General features: G+C 35.9%; 2 protein-coding genes and 1 pseudogene across 3 annotated transcripts; all 3 read right to left on the reverse strand.

Moving 5' to 3' along the window:
* Positions 1-296: 296 nt before the first annotated feature.
* LOC120257833 (THO complex subunit 6-like) lies at positions 297-1,251 on the reverse strand. 2 transcript variants are annotated; one of them, XR_005535910.1, is made up of 3 exons: positions 1,170-1,240; positions 768-887; positions 297-577 (listed from the first exon to the last, which is right to left on the reverse strand). XR_005535910.1 is itself a non-coding variant. In XM_039265115.1 (3 exons), exons 1-3 carry the CDS (start codon positions 1,140-1,142, stop codon positions 470-472), a joined length of 258 nt encoding a protein of 85 aa, XP_039121049.1. In that variant the 5' UTR covers positions 1,143-1,251; the 3' UTR covers positions 297-469. The 2 variants fall into 2 exon arrangements, 1 of the variants encoding a protein (XP_039121049.1); XM_039265115.1 differs by having other exon boundaries at positions 1,113-1,251.
* A 238-nt stretch (positions 1,252-1,489) lies between these two features.
* Positions 1,490-5,215, reverse strand: LOC120257832 (annotated as a pseudogene).
* Positions 5,216-7,902: 2,687 nt separating this feature from the next.
* Positions 7,903-9,597, reverse strand: LOC120258676 (protein trichome birefringence-like 26). The gene is made up of 4 exons (XM_039266125.1): positions 9,429-9,597; positions 9,240-9,287; positions 8,865-9,142; positions 7,903-8,767 (listed from the first exon to the last, which is right to left on the reverse strand). Exons 1-4 carry the CDS (start codon positions 9,595-9,597, stop codon positions 7,982-7,984), a joined length of 1,281 nt encoding a protein of 426 aa, XP_039122059.1. The 3' UTR covers positions 7,903-7,981.
* Positions 9,598-10,245: the final 648 nt, after the last annotated feature.

Consider the following 10,245-nt stretch of genomic DNA (forward strand, 5'->3'; position numbering starts at 1 on the left):
ACGTCGCAAATTGTGTTGCAAATATTGAGTCTTTTTGCAACAAATTTTGTGACTCGTTTTATTTGTCGCAAAACTTTTTGTGTCGCAAATTGTGTTGCAAACGTGTGCAATGTTTTGCAACAAAATGCGACACAATTTTATTGTCGCAAATTATGTCGCAAATTAATTATTCATAACCATTATTATTTATAATAATTTTTTAACTATTATCACAAACCTGTTTTAAAACCTAATTTACAATCCTGAACAATAAACAAATTTCAAACTCAGGCTGTGAAGAATACATTTGGTGACACTTAATAATATAATTGATTCATTGACTGATTGATTCATAAAAGAGGTTAACAACATCATCAGGAACAACAAACAACATGAGATTCATGAACAAAGCCCCAACTCCGCCTGATCATGTAGATCATCAATGAGAATGAAGGGCAACCCATAAGTCCAGTAACAAGCAAAGTTTCAATTAAGTAAATATATCTTTATCTAAACCACGGCAGCAAAACACACACAGATGGCTCCCGAATTCCAACACGACATCTACTAAGCCTCCGCAGCCACCGACTGCTGTAATCTGGAAAAGAAATGAAAGAAAAATTCATGTACATTTGCTCAATTGTCTGATTGATCTTTTGGGATATATGAGATTTAGATGGGTTATATTTAATCAAGCAAAACTCGTATTCCAAGTTTAATGCATGATATGTTCCAAATTATATGCTTACTCAAAGCAGAATTGAAGGAAGATTGAAAGTTGAACCTACCCCGGAGGAGTGAAAGGAAACGGAAAATGCTGACTGCGGAGCGCATTGAATTTTTGATAGAGCCTTCCCATTTATGCTGTACCATCTCAGAATTGGTTCAGAACCAACTGCGAGGATATGCTGAAAACAAGACATAAGCCAATGAGAAATAAAAAAAACTTTGAAAAACCTTCCTTGAAATAGAACTGGTAAATAACTGATAATGGGGATGAACTCTATACATGCGAAAATTTTCTCCATTTTCTGAACATGAATTAGGTCCAAATGCATACAACACAAAAGTAAAAATATGAAGGAAGACAGTCCTTCAGGTGCAGGATAACCACATCCATTTAACTTGGTTACCATCAAATGATACATCTTGCACTGGGGCATGGCTCTCAATATTAAAAATACACTCACAAGAGAGAAGACTCCAAACTGACAGGTCCCTTCCAGTGCCGCAAGCCTGAATTAAGAAAGTCATGCTTTCATTCTCTTTTCAGATTTAGTAAACCATATTCCATTATATTATTAAAACTATGCAACAATAATAACTTTGAGCCGCTGCAAACATTCTTTTGAAGAGAAACTATATTTCTTGGTCTTTGATCCTTAACACTGATAAAAATGCTAAATTGTTACTACATAGGAGTATTAGAACCAACAAGAAAAACAGTAGTAAGCATACGTCATTAGTAAAGAAATATCAGGGAACTGAAAAAAGAACTTTACCAGCCAGATCTCCCTTGCATCAATCGCCAGACAACTGACCCATGAAGTTTCCTTCAGCTTATGGCCCTTTTCTGGATTTATAACTTGGATGCATAATCCATTCCTATAATCTAAAAATAAAAATCACAATTAAAAAATGGATGGTCCATTGAACATTCACATTTTATAAATTATAAGCAGGCCAAAAGGATATAGATCTAACAACAGAGGCGCTACTTAAATTCCACAAAATGCTGGATAATAATAGATAGAATGGCAATGAAATGAAAAATTAAGTTACAGAAAGCAGATCCGTGTCATTTGATAGATAATTTTGAAGAGGTTTGCACGCTTCCCCCATATCCGTGCTGATCCATCCTCTGAACCAGTGATAACCTAAAAGACAATGCATGACAATAAGAACAATTTAGCAATGACACCAAGAAAAGATAATAATTGAATACTTAGTTAATAACTAAATGGATCCCTTTCCTCATTGCTTATCCAAAAGGTTCTAAGGCACTCTAATATAAGTATTGAAGTTCCAAGGATTATAACAGATGGACAACAATATGGGCGATTGCAATAAATTGAGATCAACCAACTAAAACAAGATAATTGCATAAAGGTCGTTTCCTCAAAAATATTGTGGGCAAGATTCATGTGTAAAAACTATTCATGTTTAGAAATGGAAGATTGATCGACAAGAGAATTTTGTTAGAGCACAAGGGTGACCACAAAAAATGTGAGTAGAAGAAAATGATCATGTTTGAGAAAAGGAAGATTGATGAACATATTGATTGCAAAAAGATCAATCAAATTGCTGAATAGTGCCTCAGGAGAAAAATGAGGGCATGCAGAGTCCATTAGGAAAGATCAAGTGGCAGATAACATGCCAGGTACATCAAAACTTGAATCATGTGATTGCTCTTGAAAAATGGCTACATGGAAATGAAATTCCAAAGATAATTACTTCAATATTAGACAAAACTTCATTATAGGAAAAAAAATTTTGGAAAACAAGAATAACCTGATTACTTGATTCACGAGCAACTACACAATGCATATAGTCTGAATGACCCCTAAAGACCATTTTTCTCTTTCCAGTCTCCTGCAACAGCAATATGATTATTGAGTGAGTTCCAAAGCTACATAAAATAAAAGAAATGAGGGGAATAGCTTACAATCATGTTGTGGTGATGCACTTGGTATAAGCAATTTGTTCAATACTTCAATATATCATTAATAATATAATATATTTACCTCAAAAATATACATACCACATCCCAGCAGTAAGCGCATGCATCGCCAGTGGCTGATATGATGCATCCTTCCTAAACAAGAAATGCCCCATAATATTTATATGGGGGTTTAAAGAATTTCAAAAAGTATTGATTTATTTTTCAACACGGAATATATGATATGGGTTCTAGTATGCGGCATAACCTGCTTGTTAATTGCAATCGCATTGTTTTCAGGGACTAGAGATTGTGCACTCCAAGGACCTCAAGAGAAAAAAACAGAACAAAGAGACAATTACTTGAAAAATAACAATGAAATCACTAAGAATGATATATATACTCATATATAACCTGGTACATGAAAACATTCTGAAATTTTGCAGGCAATGATGTTAACATAACTCAGTGCCAATGTAATATCCTTATTCATATTCATATAAGATACATGGTCCCATTGTGTTGCAGATACACTTTGTTAAGTGAAGAATTAAGCATGATGGGTCAATATAATAGAATTTTCTAAAAGTGTGATTCTATTGTATCAAATTCATGACGGATGAAGTAATCTCCACACAGGTACAAGCTAAAATGACAAGTATCTCAGAGTGGTTTAACACTACCATTTTATCTATCATCCTTAAAGCATATACAACTTGCCATTTTAACGAAAGCAATATGATAGTCCTGCATTTAATTTAATGCTAATTGGTACTAATATAGGGCCATGGTGAGTTAAAGCAATATGATCATGTATGGCTAATCTTTTTCATCCTTCATAGGCATCAAGGCCATTAAACCCAAAACAAACAATGATGTGATTTGATAACTAATTGATAGTTATAGATGTTTGGTGAAACCTTGCTTTTGAATTACATATATATGTATACCAAGTTTACCAAGTTCTCTTTAACAAGTGTACTTTGTGTTTTACCAAGTTCTCTTTAACATATATATGTATACCAAGTTTACTTACCTCTATTACATTATCTTTAAAATGAGGGAATTCTGCTTTTTTACCCATTAAGGAGCATGTAAAGAGTCTGGGGACATTGAAATCATCTGCAGAAGACTTGAGTTTGAGAATGTTTCTTCCAATGAAGGCCGCATTCTGCTGCTGCTGCTATCGGGAAATCCATTGAGAATGTTCATGAGTTCCTTTGCAATTCCAACAATACAAACCACTTCGTTCTCTCTACTCAATAAGCATTTAAGAGCAAGGTATGCCACTGTTTCAATTTGTTCACGTTGAACTGGGAGAACTTCAGCGTATTCAAGCCTGGATCCACAATCTCACGGAACTTCCTGTCTTCTATTTTAGGCAAGACAATTCCCAACATGTCTCCGCATTTTGAGCCAACAACAAGCTCCAGGAGAATCAAACCAAAGTTGGCAATAACATTTGCATCGAAAGAGGCTCCAACGGAGGATAGGAACTTAAAGCTACAACAAAAGCAATTCCCTTTTCCAATCCACATCTTTAAGAGCTATAATTTCAACTAAAAATCATAGTTTCCTCAAATCTAATGATGAAACGACAAACCAAAATATTTTCAAGAAACAATGACAGAATAAAAATCTAAAACTAATCATCAAAAAGAGGAAAAAAATAGAGTGCACCTCTAAATCCAAAAACTTTGCATAAAGATAGATGTAAAAGATAAAGATCCCAAGCAAACATAACATCAAAGAAGAAGTCTACTTACATTTGGAGCAGCCAGTGCCGTGTTTGAATCCATCTCCAACCATCCCGCCGTTGCAGCTACAGCGAACCCCACCAGGAACCGCAGTAGCATTGACCACCGTCGCCCCCACCGAGCAAACCTCTTCGTCCGAATAACCTCTTGGCACTGCCCACTCAACCTCAATCCTGCGTTGAGCCACCTGTCCCCTGCCAACAACCCAGCTCGAAAACCCTCGACATCCAAACTCCGAGAAAACCCCAAATCCATCCCCAGTCTTCCAAACACTCCCATCGGACAAGGGATAGCAACACCCAAAGCTAGTCCCATTCCGCTCGCACCGGCCACCATTGATCTCCTTGCAACCCGTCTTGTAGACAGACGAATCCTCGCAGTCGTAGAGGCGTAGGACATTGTTGGCAGTGATCGCGAAAAAGGAGCTCCGAGAGAAGACCGCGGACACATCAAGATCGGAATATCAGCGATCGCAAGAAGAGGAAGATGAATTCGAGGAGTAATCAAGGAGAAGAGTACCTGACGGTCGGAAATCGATGACACCGAGGAGAGCGGAGGCGAGGGAAAGGAAAGGCGAGGTGGAGTTAGGGGGGCAGGAAAGGAGGAAGGCGTCGATGGGAGGGCCGCAAGAGGCGTTAAGGTGGGAAGGGGAGGGGATCTGGAGGTCAGCACAGAGGTCGGAGCAAGGAGAGGAGAGGGGGATTGAGAAGAGGAGGAAGAGATGGAGGAGAAGAGACGCCATTGGAGAAGGAGAGGGGCGGGGTGCAGGAGTACATGGGAGTGAGGGAAGGGGGGAGCAGACGAGGCTTGGATGCCCGCGAACGAGGCTAGGGCATGTCGGGAAACTTAAATTTTTTATAATTTCAGGGGCTTTTTTGAATAAATGCCAACCATGGGTCGAATCCTCCCGATAGTAGTAAAGTGGTGATAATAGGTCTCTATCATGGGCTTCGGCTTGTAATTTGTGCCTCGTGTCCCTAGCTGAGAGTGTAGGATTGGATATCCACTTTTCGATTTTGTACACGCCCATAACTCATGTGGCTTATTCACTTTGTTAATAAATATATATATACACCACTACAAATATAGTGGAATGTTATGAAAATAATGAATATAGAGATTCATGATCGAATTTTTGTGTAGATAATATTATATAATATTGTGTATAGGATGTCATATTGTTCTTCTCCATAGTTGTATGGTAAAAAAATTTATTAGCTCTATTTGATTTCGGAAATATCTTTTGAACGTGCATATGACAATACTCTAATCGTCACATTTGATGTTTGACCGACCGAGTAAATAAATTTTTAGGAGTCATTAAGTGAGTGATGCTATATGCACCTGCATGTTTATGACACCCCTGTTCATTTTTTTTAAATTATGTTTTTGTTTTTTAGGGGGCGGGGGTTAATAAGGTGTTTGTATTTTTATATTTACCCCTGTAGTGTGTAAAAATTTCATATAATGAGCAAACAAATGAGTTTATTTATTTATTTATTTTTACGTTAAATTCATATATATATATATATATATATATATATATATAGATATATATATGTCCGGATTAATTTTTTTACATATTAAAATTTTTATTCTACATGGTATTTGGCTTTATTGAAAATATACACGAGACGAATTTTCAGATATATAGAGATAAAAATAAAAATATTATTTTAAACAAATCTCTTAAAATTATGTAAAATATTAATTAAATAATAATTAACCTTTAATTAAATTAAATCCAATAGAAAGAGTTACATTTGTAGTCTCAATTGTGGAATCCGAATAGTTGATGGATAAAAAAATAAAATAAAGTTATTTAAAAAAATACAAAATAAGAATTTGACAATTTTTTTTCATAAAAACAACAAACACTATATATATCAAGAGTATGAACATGGGTTGGGAATTAATTATCTAATTCATGCACCCACAATCTACAATCATTACCATTATGTTTTCAAATGAGTCTTGAACTCATTATCGTTTTCCACAATAAGGTTAAGTACCACTAGGCTATAAATTTTTTGGTTTGATATCATTTCCTTAACAACATTTTTTTTTCAATATTATTTTTTATTGAGATTTTACAAAAAAATAATTCAAAAGATTTTTTTTTTATTTTTTTAATTATTTTTTTACATGAACCTAATTATAACAAAATATAGTTTTAATAATTTTTAAAAATAAATTTCTATTTTCTTATGTGCCATATAGACACTAATGGATCCCCTATTTTGATAAAAAATAAATAAATTATTATTATTATTGAAATTTTTTTTTGGAATAGAGCTTTGAGAAATACCCTTATTAAAATGGAATTTATGATGTGATGTCCATCCAATATAACCTTTTTAATTTTTTAAAAATTAAATTTTATATAAAGTCTCAACCGAAAAATACAATAAAATACAAATAAAATAAATTATATAATTGAAATTTGAAAAGGAGGCATATGCAAATATGTGGTGATTTTTTTTTTAATTTTCAAGTATTTCTAGACTTTGTTATAATTCATGCATAACACTTTCTTTTTAACCTTTTTAAAAGGAACATGACGCTCAAGATCACATTGAAAAAAATAATTAATAATAAGAAATAATTAATGATATAAAAATTGAAAATAAGTTCAACCCAACAGATTCAAAATTTGCGACACATTTTGTGACGCTAACAAATCGTTGCAAATAATATGTCGCAATTTGTGTCGCAAACCAATTGCATGTTAGGTGCCAACATTTGCGACAAAATTTGTGACGCCAATAGATCATTGCAAATAATGTGCCGCAATCTATGTCGCAAACCATCACATGGTAAGTCCAAAAATTTTTGCGACAAAATTGACGACATTCTTGGATGGTCATTTTTTTGCGACGCAATTTGGTTAAATTTGCAACGTTTTTGTTTTTTTGTCACAAATGATTGCAATTTGTGTTGCAAATCTGCGACACATTTATGTGTCGCAAATATATGTGTCGCAAATAGCATTTTTTCTTGTAGTGACAGATGCTCAGATCTCATGCCCTAGCTTCTCGTGCACCATCGATCTCATGCCCTAGCTTCTCTATCTCTTGTGTACCACCGACTTGTGCCCTAGTTTCTCTTCAAAGCCAAACAAGAGGGAGGTAGCGGCCGGGAGCGGGAAGGGAGCAGGCCGGAGCACTGAACACAAAGCGAGATGGGGAGAGAGAGAGAGAGACACGAACCCGAGGGCGATCCGTGCCCTAGTAAAGCGGTGGGACGGGAGGCTGGGGAAGGGAAACGAAGGCCGGGAGCGGGGAGTGAAGCGGGGGCTGGTCGTGGGGAACAAACGCGAGAGAGAGAGAGAGACCCACACGCAAAAGACACAAACTAGGGCCAACCTGTACACTAGTTCTTTATCAAATTTTATTTAAAAAAATTTATAATAACCACCCTGGGCCCACCCAATCCTTTTTATTGTATTCTTTCTCTCTAATGTTTTAAAATCTGCAGGGTCGACGTCCAGAATGAAAGTCAGAAAGTGAACCGAGAGGAATCATGAAGAGCATCTCCAGTTATTTCAAAATTGGAAAACAAAACAAACAGTAAGTTTCTACATACTCTAGGACAAAGCAGAAATAGAGTCATGATCATCTCCATTGATGACCATCTTCATCAATAGTTCATTCCAAGTGTCAATAGGGCCAGGCAGGCACCAATGAAGGCAATCATTTTGAACTTTCTTCTTCTTATCACCATCAAATGGATGGTAAGTCCTGTAAGGACCTGGATGCCCATCAGGTCTCAACAGTGAAAGATGATAAGTATCAAGAAGCTCCATTCTCACCCCATTCCTTTCTCCAATGGCTGCAGCCTTTCCAAACTCCTCAACCTCAGTGTTCCTCATCACAAGATCTACAGGATAACCATTGATTTCCCCTTCCTTAAATGGCTCAGTCCTGTTGCAGATCCCTCCATTGTACCACTTTCCATACTCAAAATGGTCTGGTGTCCATGTCCTAAAGATAACAAAGGGCTTGTGCTCAGCTCTGGCCATGAAATTGAGAGTCAACTGGAGTGCCTTCCTGTAAGGCTCTACTACACCAAGTTCCCTGAGATTCTCATAAGGGCAGTTATGGCAACCAACGGCTTTGTTGTTCTCATACATGATTGCTGATCTATAGAACCACTGGCCACCAGAGATCACCACATAGTCATACTTGTTATACTCACTGGACCACTTGCTATCCAAGATGTCAAGATGAATATTTAAGGTTTCTGAGTCAATAGACTCATATTGAACAAGATATGGTGCCCAAATGACTGCAAGAGTGAAGTTGTAATTTGGACTGAACAATGTCTGGCAGCGGTATGCTGAGTCATGATAAGTCTCAACTAGCTCTTCCACCTGGATTAATTAACAAGATAATAGTGAAATATATTTGTGTGTGTGTATGTATATAATTATCATTGAAACTGAATTTTAAGATTGAATGTTGATATACCTTAGAGAGCATGCAAGTCAAGGACTGAAAATGATTGCGGAAAATGGAGTCGCCGATAAATACCCATGATTTATCACGCATTTTATTCAGAAATTTCACTGGATCAAAGGGAGGTAAGTCACAGTTACTTGGTTTCCATCTCCAGTAAAGGTAACCTGTGTCAGGCCTTCCATTCTTCATACAATTCTGATGATTTTGTATATGATTGCAGGTTGCATTGGTGTAAATTGGTCCTGAAGGGTTTGGAATCCACTCTCCAGTTGAAACGTCACATACTTCTGCATTGAAATTTGATGATTCACAATAAATTTGTTGTTAAAACATTTATAAAGAGAACTACTCTTTAACATTAGAATTGTGAGAGATTCACGCTACCTTTCTTTGGATGCTGTTCGTTCACTGCTTTCTCTAACGGCAATGAGTCTGAAATAATTAAAGACATCCACTTATTAAGAAAACAGTTAATCATTTTTGAGAACAGAGAGATCCAGTTGATCTCTGAATGTCATAACTATATAAAGTATCAATGTGATAAGAAGTAGCTAGAGAAACCAAAGATAGTACTTATTTCGGTCTCTGGTGTCAATGAGGTGAAGCTGTCAAGGAAGAGGTAGCAAGCAAAGCCGACCAAGAGAACTCCCGCAATGGACTTCAACAATATCTGCTTGATGCTCTTCGTCTTCTCATGCTCAATCAATGGCTCTCTGCCCATCATCACCTTCTCATCTGCCATTGCTATCTCTTCACTCAAAGCACAACTGATGCATACATACATATCGATATACACGTTTCTTGCTTTGGATTCTCTTGCAGTACTGAGGATTGTAGTTTCTTTGGATCCATGGCAATTCAAATACTCTATTGATCATATATTATTGCATTCTATGAGAGAATGAAAGAACAATGATAAATGACTGTAACACAAACATTATTTCTAACGCACACACTATGATAGATGATAGCACACACTCATCACTTGATAAATTTGACCTCTAATTCAAATTAAAGTTTGCTGAACCAAAGGTGATGTGAGAGTAATTAGATATACTCATTGTATTTAAGAGCTGTTATGCAAGGGAAGACAAACCTTGAAAGCTTCTGTTAAGTTTCCATGCATGACAAGGAAAGAGGATTTCTGTTATATATAGGCCTCATCATTTTAAGTTCTCTTTGTACATGTTGCATGAAACAATGATGTTCATTTTAGAAAGCAAATTTAAAATGTTATTCACATAATGTATTTATCCAAATTATGTTGAACAAGACCATGTCTAGTACATATGTTCAACTTCAGAAAATGGATAAGCATACCAGTGTATGGGCAATATTAGTTTGTGCTTAATATATATATATATATATATAATCCAAACATTGGAACATG

This window comes from Dioscorea cayenensis, chromosome 4 (genome assembly GCF_009730915.1).
Source record: "Dioscorea cayenensis subsp. rotundata cultivar TDr96_F1 chromosome 4, TDr96_F1_v2_PseudoChromosome.rev07_lg8_w22 25.fasta, whole genome shotgun sequence".
NCBI lineage: Eukaryota > Viridiplantae > Streptophyta > Magnoliopsida > Dioscoreales > Dioscoreaceae > Dioscorea > Dioscorea cayenensis.

Bases quoted from the DNA above. Each gene is read 5' to 3' on its own strand.
- LOC120258676 (XM_039266125.1), bottom strand. From the start codon at position 9,597: ATGGCAGATGAGAAGGTGATGATGGGCAGAGAGCCATTGATTGAGCAT. The intron at 9,143-9,239 runs GTAGCGTGAATC...ATTTCAATGCAG, and splicing joins CGAACAGCATCCAAAGAAAG to AAGTATGTGACGTTTCAACT. The intron at 8,768-8,864 runs GTATATCAACAT...TAATTAATCCAG, and splicing joins TGACTTGCATGCTCTCTAAG to GTGGAAGAGCTAGTTGAGAC.
- LOC120257833 (XM_039265115.1), bottom strand. From the start codon at position 1,142: ATGCCCCAGTGCAAGATGTATCATTTGATG. The intron at 888-1,112 runs GTAACCAAGTTA...TCTTGTTTTCAG, and splicing joins GCAAGATGTATCATTTGATG to CATATCCTCGCAGTTGGTTC. The intron at 578-767 runs GTAGGTTCAACT...TTTCTTTTCCAG, and splicing joins TTTCCTTTCACTCCTCCGGG to ATTACAGCAGTCGGTGGCTG.